Genomic DNA, 15,249 nt, shown 5'->3' with positions numbered 1-15,249 from the left:
ATGTTGTAAACAAACTAAATCTGTCTCAAACAGGGTGGGCATTTTTGATCTTCCATTTCATTTATCTTGTTTAATAAATGGTGAAATTTATTTACTTAAACTTGACCAGAATGTTTTTTTTTTTTTTTTTTTTTTTATGTTTTACATCACTCCTATCATGACTGCACAATCGTTTATTTTAGAAACTGAGTTTTCGAGTTTATGAACTGAATTTGTACATTTTATGATGAACAAAAGGCAGAATACCAGGAATGGACCTAATACAATAAAAAAAAAAATACATATGTTGTCAACTAACAGCTTTATTAACGAATAGCAAGCCATTCCTGTTGCACTTTTTTGTACTATTTAATTGTTTTGTATATTTGGCCCAAAATGTTGTTAACCACTATTATTTTTATTATAGACCATATAATTTAATGACATTTTTGTGTATAATTTACATAATAGCATTTAAAAAATGTGAATTATATGGTACTATGGCAGTGTAGTGCTGTAATTAATTTATTTTTTCGGTTTAAAAGTGTTCGTTTGACACAGGGCGGAAGTCGGGTTACCAGCGGAAGTGGATGTTATGTTATGCAAAGATGGCGGCGTTGATGGGTGAGTAAACGAGCTGGGTTCTAGACGATTTTAAGCCTCCTCATAACGCAGCATTAATATTACTGCATCATATAGATTGTGTGCATTAAGTGTAACTAAATTACAGCGTATCTTCAGTTGGTAAATTAATTATGTCGTGCTATGAAGGACTTACTCGCTGAGTGACCTTGTTACTCAACATGACTTGATCAGAGACTACGTTACCAAACAGACAACTCAGTCATTATTTACACATCAAAGTTGATCAAAGATAAGTTATACTACTTTCAGAATAATACAATCAAAAATACCCTTTGTTCAGGCAATATGCAGTGAATAACTGAAATCACTGTCACGAAGTTTATACTTATAAATGATGTTCAAGTATTGAAAGTATTGAAGTTACGTTATTGAAATATTTTTGCCGTTAAAAAATATTTAACCACATAGCATAGAGAGCAGTGCTGTAGCCATAGCCTAGTAACGTTATTTATTTATTTCTTTGTTAGTGTTGTTGTTATTTTTTGCTATCATGTGCAAGTTTGTTTATGTTGTTATCTTGGGATTCAACTAGACTGATATATATATATATATATATATATATATATATATATATATATATATATATATATATATATATATACACATACACATACATACACTGAACCAGATAAATTTATGTGCTGAAGATGACAGCAAATAATGTGTTGTTTTTTTTGTTTTGTTTTTTTTCAGTTCCCCGCCTTCCCGCCCATGGCTTCTTTAATCTAAGGTAAGTTTTGGTTTTGGATTTAAGATTTCTTAAACTCTTGTCTATTAGCCTAGCCCTACATCTTATGTGTGTTTATGATTGCTCTACATTACCTGGTAACTTTGGTTTGAAAGAAGGTAAAGAAAAAAAATGAGGGTTTGACTAGTGTTCTGCACATAAACATCAATCTTAAAGGCCCTTTCACACCAGCCGCGTAACAGAAAAGCGAAACGAAAAAGCGGATAGTTTGTGTCAAACCATTCTCATCAGTCGCGACGTGAATTTGCAACTTTCAGAGCTTCAACATTCCAAAACATTTGCGGCAACTACATTCGTACCGACCTGGCTATATATTGCTCTATTGCTGGACAGCAGATCAGATTTTGCGGGACACAAGGGAGAGAACTTAGTATTATTATATTAGGTGAATAAATATAGATTTTATATTAGATGTTTTTTGCAGTGATGTTACAGGAGTAGTTCACTTTAAAAAAAAAACTTTTGCTGATAATTTACTCACCCCCATGTCATCCAAGATGTCCATATCTTTCTTTCTTCAGTCGAAAAGAAATTAAGGTTTTTGATGAAAACATTCCAGGATTTTTCTCCATATAATGGGCTTTACTGGTAACCAAACGGTTCAAGGTCCAAAAGACAGTTCCAGTGCAAACTGCAAACTGTTCAAAGGGCTTTAAACGATTCCAGACGATGAATAAGGGTCTTATCAAGCAAAACGATTGCTCATTTAAAAAAAAGAAAACAAAGTTTAAGTTTTATAAGCTCAAATGGTCGCCTTGTTCTGTTCTGTGATGCACGTTCGTGACTCTCCTGTTCGAACTCGTTCATCGAAATGAACAAATCATTTTCCAATTCGTTCATTTCGTTCGTTGAATCAACCAAATGACACAAAAAAAGATTTGTTCATTTTGATATATATATATAATGTATACAAATGTAACCCCTTTTTTTCTTGATGTTTTGTTGATAGGGCTATTTCATCGTTTGCTGTTCATAAAAAGGTTCCTCTCACTGACAAAAAGGATGAAAACTCCTCAAGGTGTGAAATGAATGGTTTTGTTATGGTTGTAATCCTGGGCAATTATGAAATAACTTTTACATTGAGTATATTAACTGAGCACACCCTTCTTTCCAGTCTGGTCCCGTTCAGAGAGAAAAGCACAGCTCTGGCCCCAAAACCAGCTTCAGCGGTCAGCAGTAAGGGTGAATACGTCATCACAAAGCTGGATGACCTGGTCAACTGGGCACGCAGAGTACGTAACTCTTTACACATTTACAAAAATGTCCCTTATGCTCACAAAGGGTGCATTTATTTGTGTGTGGACAAAATAGCTCAAAACGAGAGGCAACGAGAAACAAAAAGATATGTGAAATAAAATCACATCATAATGTTTTAAAGAAGAGTGGTTTGATTAAACTGGTGGAAATAACAGTTGATGGACACAGAATGGTAACACTTACACATCCGCATGCAAACTCAAAATACATCATTAGTTTAAATCGATGTTTTTGTGTGTGGTGGTGGAGTTTTAGTCATGGTTAGATTACTATAAAAGAGTTCATATTCCCTTTTCTTGAAAATATTTAGCTATTAGATCTATTTAAATGCTTCACTTTGTTTTCATATTATAATAATATAATATGTAATCAAATTACATATAAATTACATATATACAAACAAATTATATATAAAGCATTTATATACTGTATATTATATCCACAATCTCACGCTCATGTCCATCTCATGCCCGCTTTGTCACAGGCCAGTTCAACCTCGTATAAATCATGTTATGTATGTAAATCACGTGCCCGCTCACGAGCGCTCGCTCTTAACAGACACACGAACAGGCACAACTCGCACGTCCCCGTTCACAGTAACCGGGTCGTCTCATTCAAAACAGCCAGCTTTTGTTGTCAGCGAGCCGCCGCACATTGAATACTCATATGAGTCAGGCTGCGAATGTTAGTTGCGTGCCCGCCCCAGAGCGCTCACGCTTACTAAATAAACGCCTCACCTCCGGCGCCGCGCATTCACTACATTCCCTTTTTGCACATCTTGTGGATGCATAACGCAAACCCAGTCAAATGTTTGCCTGCAGTATCTTATGCGCCTTATAATCCGGTGCGCCTTATAGTGCGGAAAATATGGAAATTACAAATTTCAGCATTAGAATAATCTCTGTAGCCTATTGGTATCATCTGCAACGTTTTAATTAATTTACATGGTTATACAAATAAAATATAAACCTAAAAAATAACCTGCAGGGAATGTTCTGGGATTTTGGGTTATGGGAGCACTTATTAAACTGTTTATCATTTTAAATTTCACTACAAAGAGTGTATGTATATTTATTATTATTTATTCATTTTTGGTACATTTAAGCATAATTTATTTTTAATTTATTCTTATTTGTTGGCCAGTTGTGGTCTGTGCATAGTAATGATAATATTTAAAATAATATATTAAATTTTGTAGGTGTCTCTTACGTTGTCCCACAGCAACATTACGATAGTGTAGTAGATTACTGTACAATGTTTTATAATAATAATTTATTCTATAGTGTCCATTTCTTTAATTTAACATATTCAATATTGGGCACATCCAAGTTATTTGACATAGGCCTATTTTAACTTTACTTTTAACGTTACTTTTATAATGATTTCATTTTACTAGTTTTACTTTTTTGGTAAACTTGCCCAACACTGATTATAGCACCTCAAATACTTCAATTTGTTTTTTTTTTTTATATTATATTATATTAGGCCTATATTTTATTATATTATAAGCCTAAATAAAAAATCTCACTAGGGTGATGTTTAGGGCTCATTGCCATTAAAACATTTGAAACCCCCTGCTAAAGAAAATATTGGTAATTCATAAGCAATAAAATAAAAAATCATTTACTTTGATGGTTTAATGCCTCCTGTGCACAGTTATTTGACTGTACAAAAACACTTAATGGTTTTCCCAAACCATCTCAGTGTAATAGCTTACTTTTCTTTCTTACTATATTCTTTTATTGTAAACAATTGAACTGTCCTTCAGAAGATTTTGTAAATTATTTTTCATAGGATACTTGGTGAACACTGTACAGTTAACAGCACTGTAAAACAATATCAGATAACCTAAAATGTGCTTCATTTAGTGACTTCTTAATTAACTGCTTGAAATACCAATAAGTTGCATCAAAAGTCAAATAAAATATAAATGGCACATTCAAGTTAAAAGTTACAACTGAATGTTGAGACCATTGTGTTTCTACGTATGCTGTACAGGTCTGGTATAAAGAATATTTTTGCGCAGGTGGCGCAAAAATGTCCGTCCAATAGAAAAAAGTTTTGCTCAGCAAGAAAAAAAATTAGAGGGAACATTGATCATGACGCATCTTAAAAATATTCCTAATATGTTTGACTTTTAATTGAAAATAAACTACTTTTGAGCCACGTCTTTACAAGCACCCAGATCTGTGTTTGTGATTCTCGCACGACATGTGAAAGGGGTTCTTGCAAGGTTGTTTAAAAATATATGCTTTATTTTTGTAATTCTGTTGCTAGATGGCGCTAGTGTTGCAGAAACACATGCTTAAAAATTATTATTTTTAATTACATTAGTTTTAAAGTAGACAAATGATTTATATTTTCTTAAGTAGTTAAATGAACATTTCATTAAATTTGTTTGTATTTCAGAGCTCCTTATGGCCCATGACCTTTGGCCTGGCGTGTTGTGCTGTGGAGATGATGCACATGGCCGCCCCGCGTTATGACATGGATCGGTTTGGTGTAGTGTTCAGAGCCAGTCCCAGACAGGCTGATGTCATGATAGTTGCAGGGACACTCACCAATAAAATGGCCCCTGCGTTGCGGAAGGTATTTGCACCACAGCAATTTTAATAAACCTCTATTGTGTATATTTAATATATTTTGGAGACTAGGTTTAATTTTCTTTTTATGCTTTGGTCTAATGACTGTTCTGCTACTGTAATTCCTGAATGTCTTGCTGATAACAGGTGTATGATCAAATGCCAGAGCCCAGATACGTCATTTCCATGGGAAGGTATAGAAGTTCTTTCATTTTATCATATTATGTTTTGCTAGTTTTTTTGTTTTTTTTTAACTAAATTTGATTTCTTTCTTGCATTAGCTGTGCTAACGGTGGTGGCTACTATCACTACTCTTATTCTGTGGTCCGAGGTTGTGATCGCATCGTTCCAGTGGACATCTACGTCCCAGGTGTGTTTCATTTACGATGCTATTTTAGAAGTTCATTATTTTGTTTTTTGGGTGTAAAAGAATAGGTTAAAATTAGGGCTGTCAGTTTAACACGTTATTAACGGCGTTAACGCAAACCCATTTTAACGGCGTTAATTTTTTTATCGCGCGATTAACAGTCTTTTTGTCCTAGCAAACTTTGTAGTTTTTTCACATGCTTTTGCAACAGGACGTGGCATGCGTCCGATCCATTTTGGCGTCTCGCGCTCCTCATCCAGTCAAAACGTGTTTGCGGCGTGACTGTTGTTTTGTTTACGGTCTATATCCGCTTGCGCTTTGGTCGAAAAAGCAACAAAACGTCCTCGCGCGGCGCAAGCCATTGAAATGAATGGGTTTCAGAACGCAGCGCGAGGACGTTTTGTGCAGCACACACTCGTTTGGGCTTGCGAGCCGGCCAAATAGTAACGTTACGTTTTGAGTGGATGACGAGCGCCAGACGCCGAAATGGATGCCCTAAAATTCTGAATGGAAAGTTTATTTTTAAAAAGTTGCCAAATTGTCCCATTGACAAGACGAGTGATCTGTGTGTTTTGTTGTTGTGAACTGAGCTATCATCATCGCAGCACGTCCAGTCTGAAACACCACTTGATGATGGCCAAGCACACACACACACACACACAGATGATGCGAATTCTCCACCCCGTCGTCAATATCAGGACCTCGTCAGTATTTCTTTCACCCTTTTATTGATAGACAGTGTTACATTGTGTGAGAGATATTTTATATGTGTTAGTGTGAAATTGAACACTATTCCAATGTTATTTTCAATAATAATTAAAAAAAACAAGCCACTAAACAAGCCAATCCACTTTTCCATGTTGATAAGAGCATTAAAATGAGAAAAAAATATTGTAACAAAAAGAAATCAAAAGTCATTTAGAATAGATAAAAATGTGCGATTAATCGCGAGTTAACTATGACATTAATGCGATTAATCGCTATTAAATATTTTAATCGTTTGACAGCACTAGTTAAAATGCTTTAATGCTCAAAAACCATAATTTTCCCCATACTTTACACAATTTCAAATTATCAATTAAAATTTGAGTTCTCGTTTTAAAAAAAAATCCTCGGATTTACCCGTATCGAGTAAGCGGCAGGATACCGGATATGCCACATTCCATGAACAGCATTATCAGACCATTTTCTAAGGCTGCACAATGTATTAATACTGGATGTAGGAACAAGCAAGTGGATTCGGAATATGAACGTAACACACAAAGTTTCACTCTAAGCGATTCCCAGTGAAATACTGGCATAAATTTGGCTTGATACTGGATATTCGCACATTTAGGGGGCGTCTCTAAAGTTACATGAGATATTTTTACACATGTTTCTAACTTCAAGATCATCTGAAGAGAATGACTAGCAGTCATAAAACCACCTGTAAATTGTTCAGTCTGGATCAATGTTTTCTGTTGGATAGAATAAATCCCTTTGTGGGAGACTGAGCTTTTTAACTTTGCATGCACAAACAGGTACATTACACACTACAAGAAAACATTGAAAAACATCACATAACCACTTTAAAATTCTGAAAGAAGATCAACCTGTAGCCTTTATCAGAATTTTCTGATTATAAAATGTCTGTCTGTCCTACCAGGTTGTCCTCCCACAGCAGAGGCTCTGCTTTATGGAACGCTGCAGTTACAGAAGAAGATCAAGCGAGAAAAGAAACTGAGAATTTGGTATCGCAAGTGAGGTGTGATTGTGTTTGTGTGTCTGTTCTGAAATGTTTATTTAATACTGGTCATTTGTTGCTCAGAAGGCTGATTTCTCAGGAGCTGCTCTGGTTTGAGCGAAGCTCCTCCTCTTTGTAGCTACAATAAAAGACTTTCTGCTTCAACGCTGAGTGCACTGAGTTCTGTTTGATGCAGATTGTATTTTGTCAGTAGTATAAAAAGATAGTAAAAGAATGAAGTACTTTGCATTGTGAGTTTAATTATATGTAAATATATTAACAAATGGAACCTTATTGTAAAGTGTCACCATCATAATTGTCTTAAATCCACTCAAAATTAAAACGCAAATATCAAAAATCATATGAATGTAAGAAATTTAATATTATAAAGTTATTTTTTTATTTTTGAATTTGGTCCCTTTTTTTTCAATTTAAATTTTCATTTTAATTTGCTGTCAAATTTGAAGTGCTTTTATCATTTTCATTATTTTTCTATTTCAGTTTGTAATTTTAGTACTTTAAGTTATTTAAAAGCAACATTTCAAAATGTTTGATTAGTTTAAAGTTTTTACAGTGTTTTTTTTTTTTTTTTTTTTTAGTAAACCATAAGTACGTTTGCTGGCATATCTTAAGGGGACTGATGCACTCTCAAAGGCAGCAGTTCTTTAGGATCTTCAGGGCTGAGGGGTTCAAATTTCCAAAAACAGTACAGAGGAAAATCACTTTTAAAGGGACGGTTTACCTAAAAATGAATTCTGCTGATCACAGAAGACGATACTTTGAAGAATGTGGGTAACTAACAGTTTTTTTTTTTTTTCTACTATGGAAGTCAGTGGGGACCAGCAATCGTTTAAATACAAATATTCTTTAAAATGTCTTCTCTTGTGTTCAGCAGAAGAGAGAAACTCGTACATTTTTTGGGTGAACTATCCCTTTAAAGAGTAACTAAACACTTAACCAACTTTTTTAAGTTAATGATCTGTAAGAATGGATCTTTATTAATTGCAGTCATTGATTCGAGTAACTTTTTTGGCATTTGTTTATAAAGTGTTTTATTTCTACAATATATGGTGTAAAAACGTCATAGTGCTGCCCTCTTCAGGTTGAACGGTGGCTACTGCAGTTGAATTTTCCTATTGGATGTTTGCGGTAGTACGTGACGCAGTGGTTGTTGGTGACGTAGGCAAGTTCCATACAAAGAGATGCGTCTCAGGTGCACGCCCCCCTCCGCTGGGCTCTGCCCACTTTTCCAGCATTTTTCAAATATTGCCAGTGGCTGTGTCAGGCTCTGACCAGGGGTTTAGTTACCCTTTAATAACTAATCTATATGTGTGTCGTGCTGTGAAAACGTGATTCAATCTGCTCAACCCCTAAATTCCTGTAGTTATCTTGACAAATGCCATGACTTTTTCGAACAAAAAACAAATTCCTGGACCCTTCAGGGCACGGGTACAATACCTGGAAAAAAAGTGAATTCCCCATCCCCAATGATAAATAGTGTCTGCAAAATCCAAATTGAACAGCTGACTTAGGAAAAAAAGTTCAAAAGGACTGACGTTGAAGGCTCTGCTGTCGCTTTATCAGTAAATGCATTCACAACAGCCAGCGCCTTATTAAATCTAGTATAGTATATGAAGCACAACAGCTAACAATATGTAAATTATGTAGTGTTTATTTTCGAGCAGTACAATCAAAAAAAAAACTGTTGTTGAATGGCTCAGCTATGCATGGTCATTTATAAAAACATTTTTCTAGTAATTTTGAGATTTTAATGCACTTCCCATGTAGATAAATTAAATAAGTTTCAGAGAAAATTAACATTAGAATGATTTAAAATGCAGTTTGTTTTCTTATTCTTTAATAATAGTGGGTGTGATCATCTTCCTAAAGGAGTAGTATTTGCATTCACTGGGAGGACTGATGTCCATCAATGTGGTGCTGATCTTCTCCTTCTTGAATCCTGCTTCCACCAGATGGGGAACTTGTGTCTCCTGAAAGAAAAGATCATCGATAAGATCAGGGCACACTGAGATGGATATAATTGTTCCTCGTAACTTCCTTTAACAGTCCAGTACTATAAAGTAAGTACATGGGGCAGGGGTAGGTTCAGGGTCAGTACCTAGTAATAAACCCAGTCATTTTTAACTACTATAATAAGTACATATTATGTGCATGGGTAACAGGACTGTAAAAGGAAGCATTACCACAAAATTGTGTCAAATTCAGCTACTCACTTGGAACATTTTGTCGATGTCGTTATATTTGTTTTTCAGCAGTTCACCCCAGGAAGTGAGATTACAGTATGTGAGCACACCGCCAGACTTCAGCAGTCTGTTAGCATGACCCTAAGAACACAGTTCAGTCAACATTATGGAGTGTGATCACTGACCGTTAACACGAAATTATACTGCAATCTAACCGTCCGCAAACCTTGATGAAGTTGAACTGATGTGTGTGCCACGTCTCCTCTGACAAAGGATATGTGTCATAAAGAATTCCTGTGATTGGAAGGCAAATTTATGCAGATTTGTCACAACTTTTTTAATTGCCACTTAATATATTACTCATAAAAAGCCTACACGTGTGTTCTGTTTATGTATTTCTTTAGCTATGTAATTTAATATATTACATACAGAATATTATGAGATCAAATTTACAATACCGTTCAAAAGTTTGGGGTTGGTAAGATTTGTTTGTTTTTGAAAGAATTGTCGTAACACTTTACAATAAGGTTCATTAGTTAACTAATAATGAACTGCACTTATACAACATTAATTAATCTTAGTTAATTTCAACATTTACTAATACTTTAGTAAAATCTTGTTAACATTAATTAATGCACTGTAAACTAACATGAACAAACAATGAACAGCTGTATTTTTTTATTAACTAACATTAACAAATAGAGTATTGCTCATTGTTAGTTAATATGTTAACTAATGAACCTTATTATAAAGTGTTACTGAAATGTCTTATGCTCACCAAGCCTTTTTTTTATTAAAAACAACATACCTATGTTAGGAGTAAATAACTTGTTTCTATTTTAAATTGTTTAAAAAATGTAATTTATTCCTGATCATGTGAGAGTCTTCAGGATCACATGATCATTCAGAAATCATCATAAAGATGCTGATCTGGTGCTCAATAAACTATTATTATTATCAATGATGTTGAAAACAGTTGTTTTTCTTAATATTTTTGTGGGAAAACATTTTTTTTCAGGATTTTCTGATGAACAGAAAGTTCAAAATAACAGCATTTTTTTTTTGAAATATAAATCTTTTGTAACATTATGCATGTCTTTTTTGCCACAATTGATCAATTTAATGCATCCTTATAGATTAAAGTATTATTTTCTCTTAAAAAGAAAAACCTTACTGTACCCAAACTTTTGAGTGTTAGTGTATATTTTCTTAATTTTAATGTGCAGTCATGAGAAGGTAAACAACCTACTACCAATTTTAACAATCCTTAAAAGATATTTTGCTTGCATTATAGTAAATATTAAAATAATTTTACCATCAAAGTGATTGTCAGGTAGGGTTGGCACAACATCTTCCCACAGGCCTTTCAGAGGAACAATCTATGCAAGTAAACCAGTTTAATAAGTCATTAATTGCTTCGTAATATGTAATAAAATAATAGCCCAACAACACAATATACAAATATCAGACATGGTCATGGATGTGTTTTGCTTTACTTTATGAGGCTGACTCTTGGCCCATTCCTGTAGCCTCTGGAATACGCCATCATTACACTCAATGATCCAATGCTCCTCAATGGGGAAGGACTCCACTTTAGTGGCTGCTATGGCCATTCCAAAGCCGATCTCAAGCACCCTTCCACCTGCATTCCCAAGCAAGAGGAGACATGTTGGTAATGCTTATGATTTCTTATTAATAGTTTATTGCTCCTCACTACAACTGGCTTTTGCCCATTAAGTGGATATGGTGCACCATGTTATAAAATGAATATTTGTCATGGAATATTTACTGTGAAAGCCAATAAACATTAATTCATTTTGATACATGCTTGGTTCATATACAGTGTATATTACATTATATTTTATATTATAATATTTTACATTATGTTATTACATCTAGCATAGCAAGATTAACAGACAAATCTTACTATGGCAGATATTAATGACAGAGTGGTGGTCATGGGAAAGGTCCTGACTCCTGCCACTGGAAGTGCAGGAGGTGGTATTTCAGGGAAGAGTAAAAATAGACATGAGCAAAGTAGAGGACACTAATGACCGGCCCTTCTCAAAGGAATGGCATTGCTACAAATTCAGTTTGTGATCCATTGATGTGACACGTGCTCTGTATGAATATGAAAATACATTATAAACGTAGTAGCCTGGGAGTGGACTAACTAAATAGGTGTATATTCAGGCAAAATGCAATGCACTGCAATTGATTGTGAGAAAGTGAGAGAATCTGAGTCAGATTCAGACTTAGCTGTCAAATGTTTAGTAGTAGCCTATTTTACCTCTACATTCTGCGCGGGGAAGTTTTGCACCTGCCATCGTGACACAAGCACGTGTTTGAGTCACATTCACACAGATATCGCATTCTTATCTCACGTCACCAATACAACGTGAACGTTGTTCACGTAGCCTATAATTCTATCTGGAGTGATGAATATTGAGTAAGGCCACTGAGCTCCAGAAAGGTTTTGAAGCAACGTCAGCATTTCAAAATTAATATTCATAAGCTAATTCTTCGCCATTTCGGAATCGGTTCGTTCAAACAGATCGTGTGTATGATCGTCGGGCGGTGTTCTCAACCATTAGACATCTATGTTCTCGACTGTTTCATAGATTCTGCGGGTACAATCACTTTATTGACGTAGTGATTCCTGCATGCCATATTATGTGCATATTCAGACTTTCTGGGACAAATAAATACTGTTTAAATAATCATTTGGTGATTAAATCGAGTCTTTGACTTGCACCATGGATTTACGAACGAATCGTCTAAACCGGTTTGTTAAAAAGATTCGACTCAACTGAGGGATTCGTTCAAGAATCTGATTCCCTTCGCCATAGTAGAATTCTCTGTTATTGAGTTATTGAAAACACGTCTTGTTTCAAAAGTTTTAAGTTTTCGACACACGACGGATCATATCACGTGATGATGTTAAATATAATATTGCAATTAAGTCATTTTTCATTGAAAACAAAATAATAACACCCATTGACTGCATGTTGTTGTTTCAGCTGAATCAAGAATTTAACAGGAAATTACCTTTAGATGCAGCAACTGTTGCAAGAGAGTGCATGTATGGAGTTTCCCAGCGCTCCATAACAGGTTTGCCCATGATCTCTAGGTGTGTGTCGGCTGCATTGTAGTCAGCACTAGCGTCATGCCACACTTGTTTGCAGTTTTCGCCTTGTGAGAAGATCGGCTGTGCGGTGGCCATGGTGGTTGGTTGAATGTTGACAGTTGTGGCGTGGTGTGTATTAACGCGCAGTGGCTGAAGAGATCGTCTCTGCAGTGACTTGAGTGTTATATATTTAAAGAACTGCTGATTGTGCAAGAATCTGTGTAGTCAAAGAGTGAGAGTCCCCTGAGAAGGGGGTGGACTCTGACATGCATTACTAGACAGCTGGAACTGCTTCTGATTCATGATAGTTTACCCAACAGCTGTTCCTTCACTATTTAAATGCCATGGTTATGCTTTCCCATGTGACAGAATCATGGTAAAGTGATTGTGTGAGATAATAATACAATACAATAATACTTTGCTCAACATCTGATTTACAGCTGGAAATAATTAAGAAATAATATAAGTATGCACTATTTATAAGTCACAATCAAATATGCAAATTTGTGAACTCCTTTACAAAAGGTAAGATATGCTTAAATAATTACCATATGCATTCTTACATGTCCAAAAACATGGTACTTATGTTATTCTTGTCCAAAAAACAAACAAAAAACTAGTACTACTGTAATACTTTTCTAAGTGTGTGTGCGAGTAAGTAGTTTCAAGAGGTGTAGATCAGTATATTAACCCTAATGACATCACTCACACTCAAGTTGTTCCAAACCATATGAGTCCTCTTATGAGAGGTTCTCTTACGGTTCTCGTACTGCATAATATCTTACGCTAGGGGAAAACCTCTTTTCACACGATATTGAAGCCAAAAATTATCCTTAATTTATAATTAATGTAAAACACGTTGCAGCAGCATGCAGGCATAGGCAAGACGGCTTGCGTGCCCATTGGCTGTCCTGTGGCAACTGCAGCAGCATGTCGAAAATGCCCACAACACAGTGTTCATTTCTACACACAAACACAACCCCCTCAGCAAACTGCTATAAGGGCATCAAGCACGGCCAGGCTACCTGCCGCGATCGGCGCGCCCCAACCGCCTCGAAGGCTGCAAACAGCGTGTACGTTACAGCACACCAAATGTCTGCTATCGCCACTACGTTGCAGTCGAAGCCCAGATCTCATTCTACCCCTAACTATTCATGCAAATGCGTGACCAAACCTCCCCTGGGTATCAGAATGGGTGCTGAGCATTATAAAAAGAGGCTATTCGCAGCAGTTCGTTCGACGTCTCCACCGCTACATGGCGCGGATCCAAACTACGGTAAAAACTGAAGTAGCCCATCTACTTCGAGCTGAAATAGCGAAACTATTGAAGGGGAAATAGAGTCTTTATCACAAGCTCAAAGCGAAGGGGGCTTATACAGCCTATTTCCTGGTACCGAAAAAATAAGGGCGTCCCAGATCCAGTCTGGATCTAAGACAGCTGAATAAAGTGCTTGTGAAATAACAGTTCAGAATGTTCCCAACCAGGAAAATCCTCAGGCAGATTTGCCAAGGGAACTGGTTTATATCAGAAGGTTGGTGGTTCAATCCCCACTTCCACCTGACCAAGTGTCGATGTGTCCATGAGCAAGACCCCTAACCACAGCTGCTCCCAACGAGCTGGATGGCGCCTTGCATGGCGGACACCGTCACATACACTGTCAGTGTATGAATGAGTGAGTGAATGGGTGAATGTGCGGCAAAATGTAAAGTGCTTTGGTGGCCATTGGGTCCGTGAAAGCGTTGTATAAATGCAGTCCATTTACCATTCACGTCAATAGATCTGAAGGACAAATATTTTCAAACACAAATAGCATCACATCACAGGCGATTCTTAAGATTCGTCTTCGAGGGCCAGGCATTTCAATACACAGTCCTACCGTTTGTCCTGTCCCTAGCACCCCATACATTTACAATGTGCATGGACGCAGCTCTCGCACCCCAGAAACTCATGCGAGTTTTGAATCCCTCAACAGATGCAAGCTTCCTTTGCTCAGTCAGGGCGTTAAGAGCTTATGTGTCTCGCTCATCTTTTTTCAGAGAGACTGAGCAGCCCCATCGAAACAGAGCCTATCCAGATGGATAGTTGATGCCATAACACTGGCATGCAAATCAAAAGGCTTGAAGTGTCCTTTAGGTGTCAGAGCGCACTCCACAAGAGGCATGGCCTCGTCGTGGGCTTGGTCTAGCAGGATTACCTTTCAGGATTTCTGTATGGCGGCAGGCTGGGCCTCCCCATTTACATTTTACGGTTTTATAACCTAGAGGTTCCCGCCTTACAGGCTAAACTACTTTCGGGCTAAAATCAGTATTGTCTGTACCGTTGCTTCGGCTCAGAATACTGCAACTGCTCGCTGAGCACTGCTCGCTGATTGATTAAATTAGAAGTAAGACCCATACTGTTACACAGTTCAGCCTGACTGTGTGGAACTCTGTTAATATGATTAAATCCCTTAGGACGCTAAATTATTGGGAATGGCACTTCAGCCTCTCTTATCAGACTCTTTGTGAGTCCTGGTGATTGCACTACATGAGCCCCAGGCACCTACCCTTAGAACTTTGGTGTTGGATCCCAGCACGCACATCGTTTTACACTGTGTTCCCCTAGCGTAAGATATTA

The 15,249-nt window shown here is 36.5% G+C and overlaps 2 protein-coding genes across 2 annotated transcripts; one reads left to right on the top strand and one right to left on the bottom strand.

Annotated features, from left to right (window-relative positions):
• Positions 1-511: 511 nt before the first annotated feature.
• On the top strand, positions 512-7,466 carry ndufs7 (NADH:ubiquinone oxidoreductase core subunit S7). The gene is made up of 8 exons (XM_039667411.2): positions 512-603; positions 1,318-1,354; positions 2,322-2,390; positions 2,487-2,604; positions 5,039-5,218; positions 5,359-5,405; positions 5,493-5,581; positions 7,224-7,466. The coding sequence occupies exons 1-8, from the start codon at positions 570-572 to the stop codon at positions 7,319-7,321; spliced, it is 672 nt and encodes a 223-aa protein (XP_039523345.2). The 5' UTR covers positions 512-569; the 3' UTR covers positions 7,322-7,466.
• Positions 7,467-8,957: 1,491 nt separating this feature from the next.
• Positions 8,958-12,848, bottom strand: gamt (guanidinoacetate N-methyltransferase). Its single transcript, XM_039667410.2, has 6 exons — positions 12,554-12,848; positions 11,002-11,147; positions 10,821-10,884; positions 9,732-9,799; positions 9,536-9,646; positions 8,958-9,292 (listed from the first exon to the last, which is right to left on the bottom strand). The coding sequence occupies exons 1-6, from the start codon at positions 12,726-12,728 to the stop codon at positions 9,152-9,154; spliced, it is 705 nt and encodes a 234-aa protein (XP_039523344.2). The 5' UTR covers positions 12,729-12,848; the 3' UTR covers positions 8,958-9,151.
• Positions 12,849-15,249: the final 2,401 nt, after the last annotated feature.

The sequence above is a fragment of the Pimephales promelas genome, chromosome 21 (genome assembly GCF_988280905.1).
Source record: "Pimephales promelas chromosome 21, fPimPro1.hap1.1, whole genome shotgun sequence".
NCBI classification, from domain to species: domain Eukaryota; kingdom Metazoa; phylum Chordata; class Actinopteri; order Cypriniformes; family Leuciscidae; genus Pimephales; species Pimephales promelas.
Note: the sequence above shows the minus strand (reverse complement) of the source record. Positions and strands in the feature narration are given on the sequence as shown.

Coding starts and splice junctions, on each gene's coding strand:
- ndufs7 (XM_039667411.2), top strand. CDS start 570: ATGTTATGTTATGCAAAGATGGCGGCGTTGATGG. Junction 604..1,317: donor AAAGATGGCGGCGTTGATGG/GTGAGTAAACGA, acceptor GTTTTTTTTCAG/TTCCCCGCCTTCCCGCCCAT. Junction 5,582..7,223: donor AGTGGACATCTACGTCCCAG/GTGTGTTTCATT, acceptor CTGTCCTACCAG/GTTGTCCTCCCACAGCAGAG.
- gamt (XM_039667410.2), bottom strand. CDS start 12,728: ATGGCCACCGCACAGCCGATCTTCTCACAAGGCGAAAACTGCAAACAA. Junction 10,885..11,001: donor CCAAGAGTCAGCCTCATAAA/GTAAAGCAAAAC, acceptor TTACTTGCATAG/ATTGTTCCTCTGAAAGGCCT. Junction 9,293..9,535: donor ACATCGACAAAATGTTCCAA/GTGAGTAGCTGA, acceptor CTTTTCTTTCAG/GAGACACAAGTTCCCCATCT.